The sequence below is a fragment of the Peromyscus maniculatus genome, chromosome 10, assembly GCF_049852395.1.
Source record: "Peromyscus maniculatus bairdii isolate BWxNUB_F1_BW_parent chromosome 10, HU_Pman_BW_mat_3.1, whole genome shotgun sequence".
In the NCBI taxonomy this organism is placed as follows: Eukaryota; Metazoa; Chordata; class Mammalia; order Rodentia; family Cricetidae; genus Peromyscus; species Peromyscus maniculatus.
The window spans coordinates 82,172,343-82,195,040 of record NC_134861.1 but is presented as its reverse complement, the minus strand read 5'-3'; the positions used below and the strand labels follow the sequence as shown (position 1 = coordinate 82,195,040).

Below are 22,698 nucleotides of genomic sequence, written 5' to 3'. Positions count from 1 at the left end.
TATTCCAATTAATAAATATAATAACAATAATAAAAATTAAATTTATCCTTATTTATTTGATGTGAAACTGTATTACTAGCATTTAATATTAGCCAATTCATATTTAATATTAACCAGTAGGCATATATATTTAAACGGTCTAATTTCATGAGCAAAGGGTAAATAGATGCTATACAGAGACAACAACTGACAGATTTCTCTCCTTTTACGTGCTTTTATAATTCTGGAAGTTACTGTTTGACTTGCTTCATATTTAAATTACCACTTCAACTGAATAGACACTCAACCCTCTGCAGAGCAGGGTGAGGAGACACAATGGTGATTTCTCAGAAATGGACCCCGACAATTTCTTGGCTGTGGCTCTGCCATGCTGATCACGGTTTCTGTGACAAGGTCCTGGAGCACACCTAGGATATGAGCCATTGGCTCAACCTTAAAGCTTCTTCTCAAGGAGCTCATGGAGAGAAGGTAATGGTGACAGTTTTGACTTATCAGAATATCTTCCCAGATCACAACATATCAGATGTTTCTGCGAAAGAACCCCTGTGCCCTGTGAGAGTGAGACCACAGAGAATTTGCTACATAAGCCTATAGAACTAGCTGTGAATGCAATGCCAACATTGCCACATTGGCAAGCAGGAGGGCAAAGGCAACGTATCACTCTTCCAGCAACTGGGAAGTATGAGGTTCTCACCAGACTGCTTTGTGATACCAAAAAATGTAATAGATGTTATCAAAATATATAAAAGCCACAAAAGAACATCAGTTTAATACAAAATGCTTTTTTATCACAATATTTTAATTCTTTATTTTGTCAACTTGGTATATTGTGAGTATTGGTTTTTATATGGTGAACTGTAAATGGAGTTCAGCTTTTCTCTGTCCTGCAATTGCTTCCAAATAATCATTCAGAGGCTTATATTAATTATAAATGTTTGGCCAATGGCTCAGGCTCGTTACTAGCTAGCTCTTACATTTAAATTAACCCATATTTCTTATCTATGCTTTGCCACATAGTTTGTGGCTTGTTACCTCATTTTCTATATGTTCTGCTTCCTGGGCACCTGACTGGCATCTCCCTGACTCTGCACTTCCTCTTCCCACAATTATTCCAGTCTGGTTTTTATACTCAATCTCTTCCTGCCCAACTGTTGGTCAGTCAGCTTTATTATTAACAATGAGCATAACCCATAGCAGTAAACTATTTTTTATATATCTGGATAGGTTCAACTTACCATAGTTATAACTGTTAGAAATTTATTTTTCTTATTTTTTGTGATTAACTTGTTATTATATCATTTCCACACTTTCCCCCTTCCCTTAAATCCTTCCATATGTGCCCTTCTAATCCTTTCAAAATCATGGTCTATTTTTCATTCATTATAACATACATATATGTATATGTTTGTGCCTATTATATTCCTAAATATGTAAATACAGCCTGTGCAGCCTGTATACTTGAATGTGTGTTCAGGGATGACCACGGGGTAGAGAATAACCCACTGATGCACCACTCCCTGGGAAAGACCATTTCTCCTACTTTCAGGATTACCAATAGTCCCTTGTGCAGGGCTGAGGCCTCCAGGTCTTTCCCCGTTGGCATGTCTTTTGTTGTCCTTGCCCAGCTCACATCTGAGTACTCTTGTCGGTGAGATGTATGGTGCAGTGGCTGACATTATTAGGAATTGCAGTTTCACAGCAAACTCCCCAATGCCTTGATTCTTACAAGCTTTCTGCCTTAGTACATTAAAAGTATAAGTTAAGAAATTATTTGTCAACAAGTGTAAATATTTGCTCAGATTTTCTTTGCTTTCCAGGAGCTTCATATTTATACCTCTGAACCACAGCTTTGGGTATGTGTAGGTATACGTGTGCATGTGTGTGACATTATGTGTTGGTGTGTGTGGAGCCTAGAGAGCATCTGCTGGCTTCTCTTATTCCTCTACCTTAATTATTATGATAAAGTCTCGCTGAGCTTCAATCCCAATTTGGCTAGTCTGGCTATCAAATGAGTTTCAGGTACTCATTTCTCTCTACATCCCCAGAACTGAGATTACAGGCATGGACTTCTAACAGCTTTTTTATAGAATGCTAAGAATTCAAGCTCAGGGATTCTTGCTACAGGACAAATATGTTACCAACCCTGTCATCTCCAAGATCCATGTATGGCTGCTTTAACAGAGAATTAACTAACTATTGTAATTGTTTGTTAAATCTATGTATATAAAATTCACCTACTCAACTTTTTGCAAAGGCCGGAAGAAAACACATTACATAAAACGAGCAAGGAATATAAACACTTGGGTGGGGATGATGTGAGATGGTTTTAACGCACTGCCTGGAAACTCAAAGCTCAGTGTTCTTGATTACTGATTCTTTGCTACCTAACTATGTCATTAGGCTATGTGAATTCATATATGTCTTGAAACAGCACTAAATCATGACCATTAAAAATGATATCTTGCCGGGTGGTGGTGGCGCACGCCTTTAATCCCAGCACTCGGGAGGCAGAGCCAGGCGGATCTCTGTGAGTTCGAGGCCAGCCTGGGCTACCAAGTGAGCTCCAGGAAAGGCGCAAAGCCACGCAGAGAAACCCTGTCTCCAAAAACCAAAAAAAAAAAAAAAAAAAAAAAATGATATCTACCCTTCCTGCACAGATCAATGGGTTTATGTAAAAAGATTTTTATTGAATGTCTCTTTTCTCATTTGCAGCTCATGTTTTCTTCATGTAGAATTGGTTAGTATTAGTGTCTTAACACAGTCACCATCTCTAAATAGCTCTTGAAAGTAGTATTTAATATTTTCCTAGTTCCATTTTTTTCCTTAATGGTAAGTGTAAACAGATATATTGGAGGGATGGGGGGGGTGGGTTGGAGGGAAAGCTGGGGGTCGGAGCAGGAGGAGGGATGAGAGGGAGATCTGTGGTTGGTATGTAAAATGAATAAAAAAATTTTTAATAAAGAAAAAAGATATTGGTCATCCCTATATTTGTATCTCCCATCTCAAAGCATATTGTAATGAGAAAGAATTAATCAGGGTGTTCTGACTGAGAAAATAATGACAAATCATTTGCAGAATGGAATCTTCTAACATAATGCTGAAACCCAGAATACAACACTGTGCATAATAGAAATTTGTTCCTAGCTAGAGACTGGAGAATGATTGAAAGGTGGTAAGTAGTTTACAGGATATAAATAATCTATCTTCTTTCACTTATTAGAGAAAAGAAATCATTGTGGAATTCATCAGTAGTTGCAGCTGCACTTAAATTTTTATTGTGTTATTGTTAGGAGATGGTACTTGCCTATTATCTTTCTTTCACTATCCCTTTCTTTTTTAGACTCTCCTCTTTTTAAAAATATAGCCATGATAAGCATCCTAGGCAACCTAAGTTTTCTTCCCAACAGTTTATAAGAAAATGTATGTTACTTTTTTCCTTGGCAAACTTGAGTACTAATTTCCTCCATACAATATTATGTGTACTTTCCAGGAAGACCCACCACATTATGTGAGACTATGGGAAAAGCTGAGATTTGGCTGATGCGAACATATTGGGATTTTGAATTTCCTCGTCCATATTTACCAAATTTTGAGTTTGTGGGAGGACTGCATTGCAAACCTGCCAAGCCTTTACCTAAGGTATGTCTATGAAGGATAAGATCTTAGGTGTTGCATGATACAATAGTTTTTTCCTTCAAGGTTAACAGTTTTAATAACAGAGGTGTATTGCTGAATAACTCTACTCTGATAGAAAAATGAACTGCTCTTGTCACAGCTGCTGTTCTTGAACTACAATAGATGATTTGGATTTGAGAATTTAAACTTAAGAATGGGTCTAGGAGAGAGGTGAGGGGCTGAGCTGAGAGGAGTGAAGAGGGGAAACTGTGGTAGGAATGAATTGTATGAGAGAAGAATCTGCTTTCAATACAATTTTTAAACAGAAACTAAACAGAAAAAGAGAATAAAATGTGTATTTAAAATGTCTGTGTTTCTATAGTGTGGATACTGCAATGGGCATGGAAAAGTCTAACTATGGATGGATCACCAGGGGACTTCTGAAGTCTTCCTCGTGTGCCAGACAGAGCGGTGAATGGGGACACCTTCCCCAATTGTTTAATAGAGAAAGATGCCCTCATGAGAAGTCCTGATGAATTCTTTAGGATGTGATGAGTAAGAGGAGGCACATGTGGAGGGACCATAGAATCAGGCAGGGCTCTCAGACTTTAGTGTGGTGGGTTAACAGACACGGTGGTGACCTGTACTCTCATAGTAATGACAGGTATGAAACTGCCAGGAACTGATGATGATGATGACTGATGATGATGTTGATGATGATTGATGGTGATGATGGTGATGATTGATGATGATGGCTTTAGGTTTCAGTATAATCTCATTAAGGAGATAAAGGGATATTTTAGACAATTTTTATAGAACATTTGGTTTGATCAACAAAGAGCATTTGATGCAGAATCAGACTCATCTACATCAAATAAAAATAATAAAATGGGTAGACAGATTCAAATACTATAATAGTTGTATGATTATTATATCAGGGTTATTTGTGTTTATCAGGCATGATAATAATTCTAAAAACCTGACTCTCTGGCTTCAATTATGTTCATCCAAGTAAACAAACATTTCATTTTATTTCAGTTAAACTTTGTGAAATGCATGTCAATTTAAAAAGAGAAGTGTTGTCCCCATTTCTGCTCCCTTCTGTGGTGACTTGATGTCGCATTTGTTCTTATATATACTTTATGCATTTTTCAGAAACGTATTTCCTCATACAGTTACTATTTGGTTTTACATCATGGGAAGACATAAAAATTTCTTTGACCCTTAGTTCCATGTTTAATACCTAGAAGTATAAGTGAACAAAATTTCACCTAATAATTCTACACATTTTCAATAGAATGTTATGCTTGCAGGAAATGGAAGAATTTGTCCAGAGCTCAGGGGAACATGGTGTTGTGGTGTTTTCTCTGGGGTCAATGGTCAAAAACCTGACAGAAGAAAAGGCCAATCTCATTGCCTTGGCCCTTGCCCAGATTCCTCAGAAGGTCAGTAGAATCCCTGATCCTGGAGATCAGCACTGCTTCAGACTGACTATAAAGTGCAACCAGTAGTGGTATTTGCAGATAGAAGCTGAAACCTATCATCCAATAAACACAACCAATGCCAGCTTTCAACAGTTAGTGATAGAATATATAAATGATGTTTTTAGACATATTTGTTCATTTGCCATATTATCCAGTTACTGTGAAAAATAAAGACTTCTATAGTCATTTTCTACATATAGGATAGAGAAGAAACATTAGGTCACTTCTAAAATCATTAAGCCTTATTGACTGCCACTGAATTTTGTATTTTTGTTTACTAGTATGCTTTTGAAAAAAAAGAGAGTATATACCCTTTAGAAAGAAATCATGTTAAAAACTGCACTCCAACTTTCTGAATCTCATTAAGATGATATGAAAATATAGGTACTTTACAAGTAAAAAATAGCCAATTATTCTTTCTAATTCAAATATTCTACAATTTTAAAAACAAAATTCAAATATTATTTTAAAAATATTTTTTTTCATAATTTGTGGCACTCAGTTAACCTTAGCATTTATCATTATAATTCTTCAACTCAAGTCTCTATTCATTTCTATTCCATGGAGTAATCTAGAATCAGTCATGTACTGGTTAGTGTTCACATGATTGTATAAAGGTAATATGCTGATAGGCATCTTAAAATTGTGGCTTTCATGTCCACACTTGTCTCTTTCAGTCTTTCTCATTTAGAAAATAAAACTTGTCTCAATACTCCAAAAGTAAGTTTCTCCCTCAAAAGAATAAAATAAAAAAGTGCAAGAATGATATAGGCTTTGTGATAGACATAAAATTATAAGAAAGATAAAAGAGAAGAAGAGATAGAGGAAGATAAAAGAGGAGAAGGTAGAAAGTATGAAGGGAAAAGGAAGGAGAGTTGATGGTTTAAAAAAACAAAACAAACAAACAAAAAACAAATAAACAAACACTGGCCTCCAAACCAGAAGCTACCAAGAGATGACAGCTTGTGTCATCAGATCACACGGAATTAGTAAATATACCATGCATTTGTGTTTGCTTTAATAATTTGCACCCATATCTGATTTACTAAGACATCCCTATTTGTGCTCTAGTTTATTCCTAATGGTATTCTCAGTAATAAATATCAAAGTGCTAACCTATGTTTAACTGGCCAGTAGTAGAAGCCATTAGGTGTTCACTGTCCTACTCTAACTCAGTGTCTGTAGATGTTCATTTCATAGCCCCCTTCTCAAATACCACCTGAATAAAGTATGTACACCATTGGTTCCCAATAACTCACTGCCTTAGCACAGGCTCACCGTGTGTTTTTACCTGTGAAATCACAGTGCTGTCTTACACAGGTTTTGTGGAGATACAAAGGAAAGATACCAGCCACACTAGGATCCAATACTCGACTGTTTGATTGGATTCCCCAGAATGATCTTCTTGGTAAGACTCTGAGGCCAGAAAAATATCTGTAGTCGAGAAACAAGTTAAGCAATTGCTTAGCATCAAGTCAGTTGAAAGCATCAGATAATTTTACATCTTTATATATTACTCCAAGTTTTTTCTGTGGTGGTAGTACTGGGTATCGACTCTAGGTCAGCATGCGTGCAAAGAAAATACAAAGTATGCAAAGCAAATACACACACACACACACACACACACACACACACACACACACACACACACACCACAGTGCAGGCTTTCACCTCCAGGTCTAACATAGATATAAATTGTACAGATCCATGGTGTCCCCGTGCACAAAAGAACATCTTAAAAATCTCATCAGTCTTGACGTTTCCATTAAATGTTTCTATCACCACCTCAGTAATACCTTCGCAGACAATGAAAAAGAGTTAATTTCCCCTTTCTCCAGGAGCAACTTTTCCTGGAGTAGCAATGTCTCAGATGCTCAACATTTTTAGAAAATGTTGCCTTATACTGTAACCCTTTGTTCCTTCAATTTCTGTATTTCTGCCAACTAATTAGCCTGAAATCTATATTTGCTCCTTCCTTTGTCCTCCAAATAGGACATCCCAAAACCAGAGCTTTCATCACTCACGGCGGAACAAATGGAATCTATGAGGCCATTTACCATGGGATCCCTATGGTGGGAGTCCCCATGTTCGCTGATCAGCCGGACAACATCGCTCACATGAAGGCGAAGGGAGCAGCTGTGGAGGTCAACATGAACACAATGACAAGCGAAGATTTGCTCAGCGCCGTGAGAACAGTCATCAATGACCCATCGTAAGTGTTGAACCGGGTAAAGCCCTGACCGACATGGCTAGGCTGTCTGTCATTTTGGAATAGTTGCACAATTTCATACTTTTGAATTTGGTTTTGTCTCAAGTAACCAGAGACAAATGAAAACACTGCTTGTTTCATTTTCAACTACTGAGGTTATATCCTAAAAATTAAAAATAAATCTGCATTAAATATCCAGTCAGTATATCTTTTAAATATAATATTATTAGCATGCATTCCCATGTAGTTTTTATATTATGGACTTATAAGTAAGAAGTTGAGCATTATAAACCATTCAGTACAGACAAAATGGAAGTGATAATGTGTTCAACAGTAGTCATGCATAAATAACTATTAACATGGTGTTTCCAAGCATTAACATTAACACTTACTTGTGAGTATTTTGTAATTGCCTAAACATTAATAATGTTTATAACATTTATAACTCGATTCAGGAACTGAATTATGGGTTAGTATGAGCTTTCATCTTTCAGAAGTGTTGACCTTACAGTCTATTCAACTACACAATTACCAAGATTTTAATTGCTGATAGCTTTACTCATTTTATCAAATGTTAGAGTAGGAAAGTCTATGATTCTTTTCAGCTCAACTGCACAGAATGTTCACTAGATTTTATGTTAGACCTTAAAACCAATTATACAAGAAAATAGAATCACAACTACTGTCAGAAAACTCCACCTAAATACTAAAATACATGTCATTTGAAACAACATCACACGAACTCCAAGCCTTACTACTGCTATTACCTGAGATCCCAAGGATGTGCTATTTGCATTCCAGTCTCTAATTTCACAAAACAATTTCACAAAACAAAACCCTCATGTAAATGAGAGTGATTTTAATTATTTAGAATATTTAACAGTTTAACATTGTTGCTACATACAATGTGAAATGGTATGTGAATATGGCCATTAACTATCCTGCCTCATTTATAATAAAATTACAGGTTTTTGGTAATCATAAAAATGTTTTCAATCAAACATATGCAATGTTTAATCTTAAAGCCTCTGCTGAAAATCTTAACCAAAAAATTGATTTATAAATAAAAAAATCATTTACCTAAAATCCACTGAAATGAACATGTAAACTACTATATTTAAGTTACCATAGATCAATACAATTAAACACAAGTAGATGTTTTTAATACAATATTTTTATACTTTGAGAATTATATATATGTATATTGATCATATCCATCTCCTACTCCTCCCACTCCCAGGTCTGCTCCTTCACTCTTCTTGTCTAATTTTTTTAATAAGCCACTGAGTTCAGGTTGTGCTGTGCGCATACCCATGGGTTTGGGTTTATCCACTGGAGCATTGTTAAATCACAAGGAGCCAAACTTTTAAAGAAAACTGACTCTCCCTTCCCTATCAGCCAGCACCTGCCCCGAGCTCCTCCATTATTGCGCACAAAGAGGAACATATGTGAATAAGCCCCCACAGTGGCTTTTGAGCTCCCAACTCCCCTCACTTTTACCTAGTACTAAGGATGTCTTTGAAGCAACAGGATACCTCTTCCCAAACCACATTACTTTCCTCATCTCCATGAACATAGTCTGGAACTTTACCCTGTGATCAAACCTAGGTGAAATTTATTGCTTCTCCACTAGTTATTGAGAAACTAAAAGAGAAAACATGCTTTCCAGATACTTAGCTCTCCCCTTGATGTTTGTTTTTGTTCGTTTTGTTTGTTTTTTTGAGATAGTGTCAGACCTTATATTCCTGCCTGGCCTGCCTGACCCTGGAAACTTTTTGAGAAAAGGTTAAAATTGTAAGCAAAGGCTCTTGTGATTAAAAAAAAAATCTATTAGTTAAACATGTGTGACATAATTACTTAAAAAAAAACCACAAAAACAAAATAAATGTCCATTTGTGCATTTTTTTTCAAGTTATAAAGAGAATGCCATGAGACTATCAAGAATCCACCATGATCAGCCAGTGAAGCCCCTGGACAGAGCCGTCTTCTGGATTGAGTTTGTCATGCGCCACAAAGGAGCCAAGCACCTTCGTGTGGCAGCGCATGACCTCAGCTGGTTCCAGTACCACTCGCTGGATGTGATTGGGTTCCTGCTGGCCTGTGTGGCATCTGCTTTATTCTTGCTTGCAAAATCTTGTTTGTTTGTATTTCAAAAGTTTGCTATGACAGGAAAGAAGAAAAAAAGAGACTAGGTCAAGGAAAAGGCAACAAAGATCTCTGGGTTTGGTGAAGAACCAAATGGAGTAGTCCTAGTACTTAGAGGCAGGCACATGGAGCTGCCAATCACCCATTATCATCCCATTTTCAAACATCACATGTCTATCCTAATCTGCAGCTAAATTCTAGGGTGCAACATAATCACATTCTCCTGAAAGTGCCTCATCATTCCTTTGCTATTTCAATGATAGTTCTAGCATCTTCATGTCTTCCTGGCTCAGGGGCACTGTTGATTTAAATATATTCTTGGGGGCTGGAGAGATGGCTCAGTGATTAAGACCATTAGCTGTTCTTCCAGAGGTCCTGAGTTCAATTCCCAGCACCCCCAGGGTGGCTCACAACTCTCAGTAATGAGATCTGGCATACATGCAGACTGAATGTCATTTAAAATATAAACAAGATAACTGATAGCATTCTGAATCCTTGAGAAGATACACAGGGCATATTGAATATTATTTAAGGGTCACATAACACGGACCACGCAAATGGAGCACTGACCACAGCAATTAGTGTATTGTGAGGAGATTCATCATTTTCTTTTTAAATAAAAGCCAGCTTTTGTGATTCTCTGATGTCACAGGTACTAGAGGATGAATTCAGAACTGTGACATCACATTATCATATGAAAAGTATGTAAAAATTGTTAGTGCCTTGAAATTATGATGGTTTATTTTCCTTAAAATATGTATCTGTATGTTCTCCAGTGAAAGGTTCTAGACACTGTCTCCAAGAAATGAAGGGATGAACCGAGCCATCATTCCCCCCCCACCCCTGATAACCCTTACCAACAATATCTGAAAGGTTACTTCTGGAAAAAGTAAAAAAAAAAAAATTAATATTGAAAAATTGTCCTAATTTCTTAAACTTTAACTTATAGTGCTTTTGATAGCTCTCTGTTAATCCATTATACATAAAAAATTGTATTGTTCATAATCTATAATCACTATTTATAATGAAATGTTTCATTTTATGCAAAAATAAATACTTATATTGAGATCACTATGTTATTTCCTAGTCTCTATTTTCTTTAAATTTGAACTGATAATTTAGCTGTAACTATAAGTATATATTAGTTTATCAGATTTCCTGAGAATGTGACAGACATCTAAATTAAGAAACAGGGTACTTATGTTGATGTAGAAGAGGCCTGAAGTGATAGAATCAATGCTAGAATGTATTGACTAACAGATTCACTGAGGAAGCATTAAATAACACAAAGTAGAATTTAGCTAAGGGAGCATTGCCTCTAAAACACCCCAAAAGCAAGTAATGCGCTAACCAGGCCTGTTAGAGACCAGCAATATTTAGGATGCTAGGAAGCTGATATTTGTTCATCATGATTGACTTCTAATTAAGCTCCATTCCCATAACAATAGAGACAGCCTAGACTTATAACCAACAATTAGGCCTATTCTCTTATCCAAAACATGCCTCAAAGGAGCAGCTCAAGCTGGCAGGACAGGGTCACAACCACCATTAAGTCCAGGTCTGACATCTAGTCCCCTGCTCTTATCTCAGTTCTGCCAGCTGGGCAGGATGAACTTGGGTAACAGGTATCAGAAAGAACAACAATGACGTACTTAAGAAATAATTCACATGGTATCTTTAGACTTGCACTCTCTTGTCTCTGTTTAAACCATTTAAAATATGGCTTAATACATTTAAAACCCAGGGTCGGGACCTGAAAGGAATTTAAGAATGAAGGTGTTTATGGATTGCATAAGCTGTATAAAAGTTAGTAAAATCTTCTATTCATATCTGGCTCCTCTTTGAACAGTAGTCTGAGATGAATGTATACTATTATTAAAGACCTTTCCCCCCTTATTAATCTCTAAGTGTGCAGAGTGATTTATCACTGGAGGTGCACATCAATATTAATTCTAGAGCAATCTAGCATGTTGAAGCCCTAGCTTTGATCAGCAACAATGTAAATTTTGACTGATAGAAATATTATTTGTGAAATGTTAATTTAAAATATAGTGAGGATTATATTTTCTTAAACAATAAGACTAATGACATCCTTTAAATTTTCATTTTAGTATTTGATGTACAAATATGGAGATGACATCCACTGTCTCAGTGAAAGTTTTTGAAATTCTTTATATTTTTTATTTTTCTTGTGTAACATCATCTCACTTTATCGTCTAGGCTGGTCTATGACTTGCTGTGTAGACAGGATTTATTACATTGGCTTACTCAATGGAGCTGAAATAGACTGACAGAAATTGTCTCATACTTGAATGGCTGAGAACCAATTAGCTTCTCAGTACACAGAGAACTGGTGTCTCACTCAGCAGACCCAATCTTGCACTGAAGGCCTAGAGGGTTCATGGAAATCATTGGTTCTCAGTCCACATTGGTAATCCTGAAAGTTGATTGTAATATCAGCAAAACCATCATCATCAACGGGAGAGAAAACCATGGGAGCAAAAACATGAATAATCTTCCTTTCTCTGTGTCTTTGTTCATCTTGGCTGCTACCAGAATGGTACTGCCTAAAGTTGGGATGGGCCTTCCTACAACAATTAAGACAATCAAGACTCCCCACTTCCTGAGATGTGCCCACAGGACAATCTGGTGTAGAGGATTCCTCAGTCAAGCCATCCTGCTCAAGAAATTCTGAGTTGTGACAAATTAACATTTAAATCCCACCATCATAGCTGGTACTATAGGCATATATCACCCAAACAAGAGGACTTTAAGTGGCTTATCTCTTTCAGTATGACATCTAAAGATGACTCCACCCCAAAAGTAACTATATGATGAAAAATGCCTTTATTCTTGTATATGTATATAACTGAAAATGCATATACATTGCTAAATAATATTAAGAACACTGAAAGCACATGGTAAATGTTAACAATTTTATCAAAAATGACTCATATTGGGGTGTTTTGATTTTTATTCCTCTTTTATTTTTTGAAAGAGCTTTTTGTATTGGCTACATGATTGCCTCCCTTTCTTTCTTTCTTTTTTTTTTCAGTTGAGTTCAAACTCTGGTAAATATATATTGAGAGGTAGGGGACTGGCCATCCTAGCAGTGTGAGAAGCAGGGTTTGAACATCACTGAGCATCAGGGCCTCTTTTGTTCTCTGACAGTTGGGCCACTCAACATTCTGCTCACTCAAGTTTTCTCCCTTTTTCTTCTCCTCTTCCCTTGCCTGTATGTTATCAGGAGTCGAGTGATGCTCCAGAAACTCCTGGGTGATGTAAACTGCATTTATCAGTGTAACTTTCTTTACCTGTAAATTACAAAACAAACAGCTGAGAACTAACTTTTGTAACACACATTCATGCAATTATTCATATGCGGAGACTCATCTTGATAAAACAGAAGCCAAGCCATATCTGTAGAGTTATTGCTACATAACTCTAATCATCACATAGCATTTAGATGAGCACAAAAGTAGGAAAGAGCTACAGCGTACACTGTTCATAAGTGGTCCATGTTCCCTTAGTCTCTTCAGAGCACTGGGTTCATTAGCTGTTAATATTCTAAAATCTACCAAATCCAAATCAACATGTTAACACAACATGGTTTCATGATTTATCCTGACCTGATGATGAGAGGTAGGGATGCACTCAATCAGTTGGGTGATAGGTATAACTTGTGCCTGTTCTCAACCTGGTTTTGTCTGTTTGTTTTGTTTTCTAAGACTGGTTTCTCTGTGTAGCCTTGGCTGTCCTAGAACTCACTCTGTAGACCAGACTGGCCTCACACTGAGAGATCTGCCCACTTCTGCCTCCAAAATGCTGTGATTAAAGATATGTGCCACCACTTCCCAGCTCAACCTGTTTTTAAAACTAAGTTGCTTGCATTAGTACAAGAGTATATGGCCTTTCCTTACTGACAGACCCTAATAGTTTACAATTGAAATAAATCATAGCAGTTCCATTGCCCTATTTAAAATATAACCCCTAAATTACATTATTATAGACTAATAATAAAAACAAAAATTTTGAGGTAAATAATGAAACATGTATTTTAAAGGTCCAATTCTCACTCAACCCTTTGGAATTTGGACCTGGATATACAAAGTAAAATAAAAAGCCATCATATATTTGCCTTTGAATGTAAAGAAAAGCTACATCCTTTAAGATAGTACCTTGAGGTTCTAAGGTGTGGTGTCCTAACCAAAACCTTGAACACCAATCAGTAAATAATGCATCTTTAATAGTGCAACACTGAACAATGTTACAATTCCCTTGTTATCAATATATCACCTAACCATGTTCAATATTACCACCAACACTGTGACATTGGTGAATACTTTATGGAGATAGTTGGAAATAACTGCTTACCTGCAAACCAACAAATGTATTATCAAATATTTGACTAGCTTACTTTGGCAATGAGTGCCATATTAGGAAGCACCTGGAATGTAGCTGTGATTAACACAGTAATTATGTACCGACTTCAGTGCCACTGTGTACTGTGGCAGAAATCTGCCATACAGCTTAGCTAATGGTGGCTGGTGGCCAACTGCATTTCACAGGCAGCTGTTGGGAGATGAGTCTCTACACTGCTTCTGGCATGAGATTGTGAGACTAGGAAGCCTAGTGTGGCTCTTTTTCTGTGCATTCAGAGTCTTTAAGCTTTCTTAGGGCTATGTGGATCATTGCCACACATTGGGTGCCAAATGTAGCTGAAGTTTTCCTGTGTCCTGCCCAGTCATTCAGCCCTTCAGACCCAAGTAAACAAACAGAGGCTTATATTACTTATGAACTGTATGAACTGTATGGCCATTAGCTCAGGTTTATTACTGACTGACTCTTACATTTAAATTAACCTATTATTCTTATCTATATTTAATTCTTATCAAGTACCATAAGGTGGCTTAGTACCTTTTCTCAGTTCTGCCTTGTTATTTGATTCCTCTGTGTTTGGCTGGTGAAACCTGACTCAGCCCTTTCTCTTCCCAAAATTCTTCTCATCTGCTTGCCCTGCTGATACTTCCTGCCTGGCTACTGGCCAGTCAGAGCTTTATTTATCAACCAATCAGAGCAACATATATTCACAGACTACAGAATGACACCACACATCAGTTCTGTAGTTCATAGGGATCATAACGTGTAAGACAGATAACTTTTTCTACCTTAGCATTCAGAAAAGCACATTATGAAATTATAAACACTAGCCAACAGGGATTAAGCTTCAAGACAGGGACAAGCTTCAAAATTTGTGTCCAATATCTAATTTAATTGGTGTCTTCAGCAAAATGGCCTTACCATTTATTTCTGGTGGGCAATGAAGAGCAATGAAATTGTCTATGTTGTTTAAGAAGCCACTGGAGTTGTCCTGGCCAACAGCTCAGAAAGGGTCCCATGCTTGCTATTGAGATTTACAATGGAGTTTGAAGTTAATTAGACTAGGATCCATGACACCTTGTATCATAAAAATAAGAAGAGGAGAGGAAGAAAGAGAAATGATAGAGGAGGAAGAAAGGGATGGGGAGGGGGAGAAGGAAAGAAAGATAAGAAGGAGGAGGAAAAACAAATAACTCAATCAACTTGAGTAGAGCTTGGTAGTCTAAACCAGATAATGATATTTTTGAGCTAGAATTTAGTTACCTCTAAATTTTAAAATTACTTTCTGTCTTAGTCATCTGAATGAATTTGACTTCTTAGTCTTAAAGTGGAAACATCTCCATATATTTATCTCCTTTTTTGGTGGCTATTGTGATTGGTATGAAGCACATTTTTAGTACACAAGTGTTATACTTGTGTATTTATTTATTTGTGTGTGTATATATAAATCTATTTAGTAGAATTTTGTACTCATTGCAAGTAGTTCCTTAGTGGATCGGTTAGTGAATTTTTACTTCAGTGTGTCTTCTACATGGGTGTTTTAGAATTATATTTACCAGAACTTCTGATACTAATGGACTGGATATTTTTAGATTCTCCACATCTTATCAAATAATGTTTCTAGATTTTCAGCCTCCTATCCAAATAACTGAAAATAGGGGCTCACATATATTTGCAAGAGAAGCAAGACTGACGGTAAGCAGCATGATTGACGATGCTTAAGGACCACAATTATTGTTGAGGGCTCAGTAGAGGTTAGTAAAAATTTAGTCTGAATTGGTTCAGATGCAAAGCCTTCCCCTACAGAAGTCTGAGTTAGGTGGACTACAAGATAAGTGGAAAGGAGTAGCAGGACCAGGAAGCAAGCAAAGGAGAAAGTCTGACAGAAAATGCCTTTGAGAGTCTTCAGGTATACTCTATTCTGAAGGATTAACTAATTCAGAGCTTCCTACAAGGAAGGTGGTTGTGGAGCCACTGTTTTACAAAGTTGCCATTCAGAGACATGAATCTTTCTTATTGGGAATAGGCAAAAATGGAACTTAATAGTTTAGTTCCACATTAGATTTATGAAAAAAGGCCAGGAGGGTACAAAGGTGTTATATTTTGTTTAAATTCAAGAATGAAGCATGCATTTTGTGGTGGTATGAATGAAGATGGCTCCCATAGACTCATATGTACTGGCATTATTAGAGATGTGGCTTTGTTGGAGTATGTGTGGCCTTGTTGGAGAGAGTGTGTCACTGGGGGTTGCATTTTGAAGTTTCAGAAGCTTAAAGCATGTCTAGTGGCTCACTCTCTTCCTGCTGCCTATGGATCCAAATGGGTGTAGCTTCTGAAATTACTAGGAGACACAGTCTGACAGAAATATCCCCGATCCTCTGGCTGTTACAAAATTTCTGACCCTTCTTTTACCCTGAGTCTTGGGTGACAGAGTTGTTTGGTAGATGTACCTCTTGGGACAGGGCTCCACAACTCTGCATTTTTATTAATTGTGGGTTTTTGTCATGAACTCTATCTCTTGTGAACAAAAGTTTCCTTGATGAAGGGGGAGGACTACACTTAATTGTAGGTGAAAGAACAAATATTTACAATTTAGTTAGGGATTATACTGTTCAGCAAAATTGTCAGGAAAGTAGGAAAGGGTGGAAGACTCCAATTACAAAGAGGAGAAAGATGAATGCAGAAGAAGGGCCAAATAACAGCAAGGATACCTCATAAAGTCATGAAGAATCATACTATTAATAATCACCTTAAAATTCTCCAGTACATGTAACTCTGTATATAAATATACACATACAGTTAAATGAAATTTTCTCTTTGGGCTGATTATGTGACCCTGAACAGTTAAAGCCCATCTAAGAGAAATGCCATCACCAGTCATAAGAAACTCTCTTGTGAATTTTAGGTCAAAGATGTCTTAGAGTCTCCTAAATTATTACAAACTATTGTTATTACCTTTGATACCAGGCAGAGGTAAAAATTCCTTATTGTTGAAGACACCATGCACTTTAGAAAGAAGGCACAGAGGGCCCCGAGCTACAACTGACCTCAGTGCCTCCTCCATGTAGATGGGTTTTCATAGTACCCAAATCACCATGCAAGCTTCCTAAGAAGGGAAGTAACGAATAGTCCTAGCCAGCTATGGAATCTATGGATCACATCAATGATCAGCATGTCATGAAAATCCTAAGGATGCTGTAGTGGAATCTATACCTTGACAGTAACCAAGCCCTCTCTAATTAGACATAAGACTCACCCATCAAATAGGAAATTCTATCTGATACTGAGTTGCCTTGTCAACTACCCATGATTAGCAATGTTGTGGATATTTGGAGAAGAACCTACAGCCAGTGCATTGCTGAGCTTTTTTCGTTTTCTTTAATCACCTGTTTCCTTCTTCAGACTAGTGTATGAGTTACTCAACAGAAACCACAGTATAAGCAATAAATCACATTCTTCATGTTTGTAGCTCCAAAAGAATAGATTTATGAGAATTATTTCATATTTACATGAGTATGAAAGAGGAAAACACCTTTTTAAACTCTCAGGTAGCTGCAAGAGTTTGAAATTGGGTCAGAGAGCTGACACAATGTTAAGAGAAGGGGAGGTAGGTTTATCTTGCCCCAGATTTTACCGCCTCTCACTGCCATTCACTATCTCAAGCAAAAGAGGGAACTGGTGAGAAAGGTCAAGCTGCAGCCATCCCCATGTTGTATGGTGGGGAAGCCTCAGGCTGGCGTCTCTTTCAGACCAAACCTTCAGAATGAAAGAGAGGACCCAGAGAGTAGTGAGGGAAATTTTAATAATGGAGAAATTCCTCTCTTATTCCCTGGATGTTTTGTCCAATGTTGCTGGTGGTTGTGGTCTAAGACAGGTGTCCCAGGTTCTTGGCCTCTTTTCCAAACAACTGAAAATGAGGAAGTGCTCACCAGATTTGCAAAAGCAGCAAGAAAGTTTGTTTGGTGCAAAATGGTATTATATATTAAAAAGAGATACACATTCATGATTGACAATAGACTACATGAGTGAAGTTACTATGGTGATATTTCATTTGTACTGAAATATGATTTTATTTGTGTGTTAATAAATAAAGTTGCCTGGGGGTCAGAGCTAATACCAAGCCATAGCAGAAGCTGGGCAGTGGTGGCACACACCTTTAATCCCCATCAAATGACAGACAGATCTCTGTGTGTTCAAGGATACAGCCAGCATGGAGACACACGCCTTTAATCTCAATACCAACCATAGAAGATCTGGAGGTCTGTATAGACAGGCAGTGACAAGGAGGTCATGTGGTTGGGTTTACAACCAATGAGAAGGCAGAACAGAAAGTCAATAAAATGACATATACACAGGAAGTAGGTCTCTTTCTGAGGGGAAGGACAGCAGTGGCAGTGAAGGGTAAGAAAGGGATTTTAGTATCAGCTCTTAGCTACTGCTCTGACCTCTTGGGCTTTTAACTCTGCATCTGGCTCTGTGTTTCTTATTTAATAAGACTGTTATATCTACAAGTTACTTCAGAGACCTGGTTATTGTTCAGATCTTCATTTTATAGGGTGTAAAGCAGTGGTTCTCAACCTTCATTTTCCTGTGACCATTTAATGCAGTTCCTCATGTTGTGGTGACCTTCAGCCATAAACTTGTTTTGTTGCTACTTCATGACTGTAGTTTTCCTACTGAAATGAATCATACAGTAATATCTGATAGGATATCTATATGCAAACTCCAAAACAGTCATGATCCACAAGTTGAGAACCACTGGTCTCAAGGCACAAATGGCTAATTACTAATGGGAATAGTTCAGGTGGTTCATTATTTTGACTAGTGTATTAGGTTATACAATCATTTCTCAATTGCATCCTATTTTCCAAAAGGCATCTTATTTAATCATATGCATACCAAATTTTGCACAGATATAAGATGGTAAGTAGAGATTTCTACTTGCAGTTACTAGAGGGCACAATTTTTCCTTTCTGCACACTCATCCAAATCTGTTTCAAGGCTGTATCATCCTTTCTATTCATAATGCTTGGATAAGCTGAGAATATATTCATATATTTTTTAATTTAATTTTTGCCATGGAAAGGGAAATTGGTAAAACAAGAGCCTAAAAGCTTCTAGCTAAGGGTGACTTTGGTAGTCATTGAGTTACAGGCACTTCAAGTTTCCAAGAAAGTACAGAGCAAAGAAAGACACAATGGCTTCTCAAAGACATCCACATGTTCCCATGTCAATAATAGTAGCAGTCACAACAGTTATGAGGGAAAAACAAACTTGCTAGGTAACATAATTTTTTGAACAGTTTGCTATGAAAGTTTTATAGTAATGTGCTATTCTATTCCATTCTGTTTATTATGTATGATTCCATTCTATTCTGTCCTATTCCATTCTAATCACAATAGGATCAGATGAGTGAAGTAAGGGTCAAGCCAATGTGGAAAGGAGAAAAAAATATTGCAAATTAGAGAAAAAAGATAATTAAAAGGAATATATACAATGAGACAAATCTGTTACTCCTTTCTGTATCAATAACCACTAAAAAAGTAAATAAATAAAAAATAAAAAGTTGTGGTCATTTACTTCCACTAGGATGTTGCTGAATGATGTTGTATGCTCTCATGACTAAAGTGAGAGTTGCACCATATTAGGAACTCTTCTTGTTTCAGTGGCCAAGTATCTGATAAGGCAACAGCAGGGAAACAGCATTATTTAGACTCAGGGTTTGTGAATATTCTCCATCACTACAGTAGCGGGTAGCTGTGCCCATGGGAACTTGAGGTTGTTTGCTTACATCTTAGCTGGCCAACAGTAGACAGAAGGGGATACTGGATCTCAGCTGCCTTTTTTTTTCTATTCTCTCTTTTATTCAATCAAGAGTCCCATTAATGGGATTGTGCCAGCAGTATTCAGAGTGTTTCTTTTCTTCTCTGTTATCCCTCAGGGAAAGTCTTCACAGACATCCCCTAAAGTGTGCTTCAATAATGCCATAGTCCTGTTCACTTAGACAACCGAAATGTTCACATCACTTTGATTTGCTGAGGGTCATGAAATGGGCAAAAGCTGCCATAAGACCCCTTGCTGATAGTCTCATAAACTTAATAATTTATTCTGATTTTGTTGTTAATTCTTCTATGAAGCATCATTTCAGAGCAAATGGGAGGATCATTTAGATTTTTGTTTTGTCAAAATTTAGAGTTTTATCAAAATTCCACTCCAGCTTTAATTAGATATAAAAATGCTCATGAGGGTTGCTGGTTGCTAACACTCAGGGTTGAATATTTATCTGACAGTGCTAACCCAAGTCAGGCAGTCCTACTTGCTATAAATATCTGTATTGAAATTCATTTGTAAAAGTAGAGAACCTTGTGAGTGTCACATTTTAGACTTTCATTCTTCCCTATTCTACGGTAGCTGTAGAAGAAACTGCTCAAGATTTGGTGCAATTTTGTACACCAGGATTCCTCATTTCACATTTTGGAGGAAGACTGCCAAGAGGGCAGGTTTTTATTTGTTTTCCAAAATGAAAATTATTTTAAAAAATAACTATATTTTAACCCATATTTTAAAATTATATTTTCTAGAAGAGAAAATACACCTGTTTTAGTTCTATTTTTACTGTTGTGAAGAGACAACTATGACAAAGGCAACTTATAGAAGCATTTCTTGGGAGCTTACAGTTTCAGAGGGCAAGTCCATGACCACCATGGCAGGGAACATGGCAGCAGGCAGACAGGCATGGTGCTGGAGATGTAGCTGAGAGCTTATGTCTTGAGACAACCCTGAGGCAGACTGAGAGAACTAACTCAGATTGTCAAGTTGTGGAATTGGAAACCTCAGAGTAAACCCCTAGTAACTTGCCTCCCCTAACAAAGCCATCCCTCTTCATTCTTCCCAAACTGTTCCACCAACTGGGTACCAAGCATTCAAACACACAAGCCAATGGAGACTGTCCTCATTCAAAGCACCACAAAAACCTATACCTTTAAATTTACTTAAGTGAATCCTACTACATAGCCAGAGCTAGACACTCTTTTCACAAAATTAAACTGGGAAATTTTTAACAATGCCTGTTTACTTAATAATTTCAGTTTCAAAAATTTACCAGTGATATTATAAAGCACTGCCCCTTCTACTTTGCTTCAAAATGGACACATCATATCATTAAACTTGTCACACTACATGAAATGATTTTATTGCTTTTGTGGTATTAAATTTATTTCAAGGGACTTTGCTCACTAAGATAATATTGTTAATATTTTCTTAGAGCACTGGGTAACCCTCTCATAATCGGGGATTGCTGTTTCTGACCTTTTGGGGGAGTGTTTTCTATGTGAAGCCACTAACCATTCTGGAAACTGTGCCTGTGTAATTTCATAGAATACTTTGATTTTGCTACTAATTTGATAATATCTTAAATGAATCAGTTCTAGGACTTTGTGCTAACAAAAAAAACTTGCAAAGAAATATGTAAAAATACAGGATTTATTTTAAATTGTGTGTGCGTGGCCGGGGGGGGGGGGGCGCGGGTATCTACCAATGAGTGCAGATGCCTGCAGAGCCTAGAGGCATCAGTTCTCCCCCAGTTAATGTTGCAAACACCTGTCAGTCTCCAGACAGTGGTGCTGAGAAATGAACTTGGATCCTCTGCAAAATCTGCATGCTCTCTTTACCTTTGAGTCCTCTCTCGAGTTACAGTTATTTGAAATAATCCATTTCGCATCAAATGTTGAGAGTGATCATTACTCTTAATGTATCACATATATAATAGCACCTGCATAACTATTCTATTAAGTTAAAAATAGACTACTATACTTCCTAAAGTATCCATCCAGAAGGATTTAGCTGAAGTATTAGTGAATATTTCCCTTTCCCTGGCCACTTCATTGCTATTCCTACTTTCCTATCATGTCTTTGCAACAGACATTACCTCACTCTGATTCCATGGATTAAGAAGTGAGAAGGAACTCCAGGGAGGCTACCTAGAAAACAGGACCCTAAGAAAAACACAGGGATCGCCCAATGACAGAGAAATGGATGAGATCTACATGAACAACCTGGATGTGAGTGGGTGTAATGAATGGCAAGTTTTGAGGGAAAGAGAGCTTAGGGGAGCAGGAGATCCCAGCTGGATCAAGAACAGAGAGGGAGAGCAAGGAATAAGGGACCATGATAAATGAAGACCACATGAGAATAAGAAGAAGCAAAGTGCTAGAAAGGTCCCCAGAAATCCACAAAGGTACCTCCGCAATAGACTACTGGCAATGGTTGAGAGACAGCCCGAACTGACCTACTCTGGTGATATAATGGCCAAATACCTTAACTGTCATGCTAGAAATCTCATCCAATGACTGATGAAAGTATATACAAAGATCCATGGCCAGGCCCCAGGTGGAGCCCCAGGAGTCCAATTGGCAAGAAAGAGGAGGGATTGTGTGAGCGAGAATTGTTGAGACCAAGATTGAAAAAGCACAAATAACCAAACTAATGGAAACACATGAACTATGAACCAATAGCTGAGGACCCCCCAACTGGATCAGGCCCTCTGGATAAGTGAGACAGTTGATTAGCTTGAACTTTTTTGGGAGGCCCGCAGGCAGTGGGACTGGGGACCTGTCCTTAGTGCATGAGCTAGCTGTTTGGAACCTGGGGCTTATACAGGGACACTTGGCTCAGCCTGGGAGGAGAGGACTGAACCTGCCTGGACTGAATCTACCAGGTTGAGCTGAATCCCCAGGGGAATCTTTGCCCTGGAGGAGATGGGAATCGGAGGTTGGCTGGGACGAAGGTGGGGTGGGGAGTAGGTGGGGGGAGTGGGGAGGACAGGGGAATCCATGGCTGATATGTAAAATTTAAAAAAAAAAAGTG

The 22,698-nt window shown here is 37.6% G+C and overlaps 1 protein-coding gene across 6 annotated transcripts in view; it reads left to right on the top strand.

The window, feature by feature from the left end:
• LOC102916219 (UDP-glucuronosyltransferase 2A1) overlaps positions 1-10,527 on the top strand; it is a 40,076-nt gene extending 29,549 nt beyond the window's left edge. For 5 of the 6 annotated variants that reach the window (XM_076546553.1, XM_006983791.3, XM_042257581.2 and 2 more), the window contains 5 exons: positions 3,491-3,639; positions 4,929-5,060; positions 6,420-6,507; positions 7,092-7,311; positions 9,221-10,527. In XM_076546553.1, the coding sequence (XP_076402668.1) occupies positions 3,491-3,639; positions 4,929-5,060; positions 6,420-6,507; positions 7,092-7,311; positions 9,221-9,500 (869 nt within the window). In that variant the 3' untranslated portion in view covers positions 9,501-10,527. The remainder of the gene's footprint in view (positions 1-3,490; positions 3,640-4,928; positions 5,061-6,419; positions 6,508-7,091; positions 7,312-9,220) is intronic. The other variant, XM_076546554.1, reaches the window with a different exon arrangement.
• Positions 10,528-22,698: the final 12,171 nt, after the last annotated feature.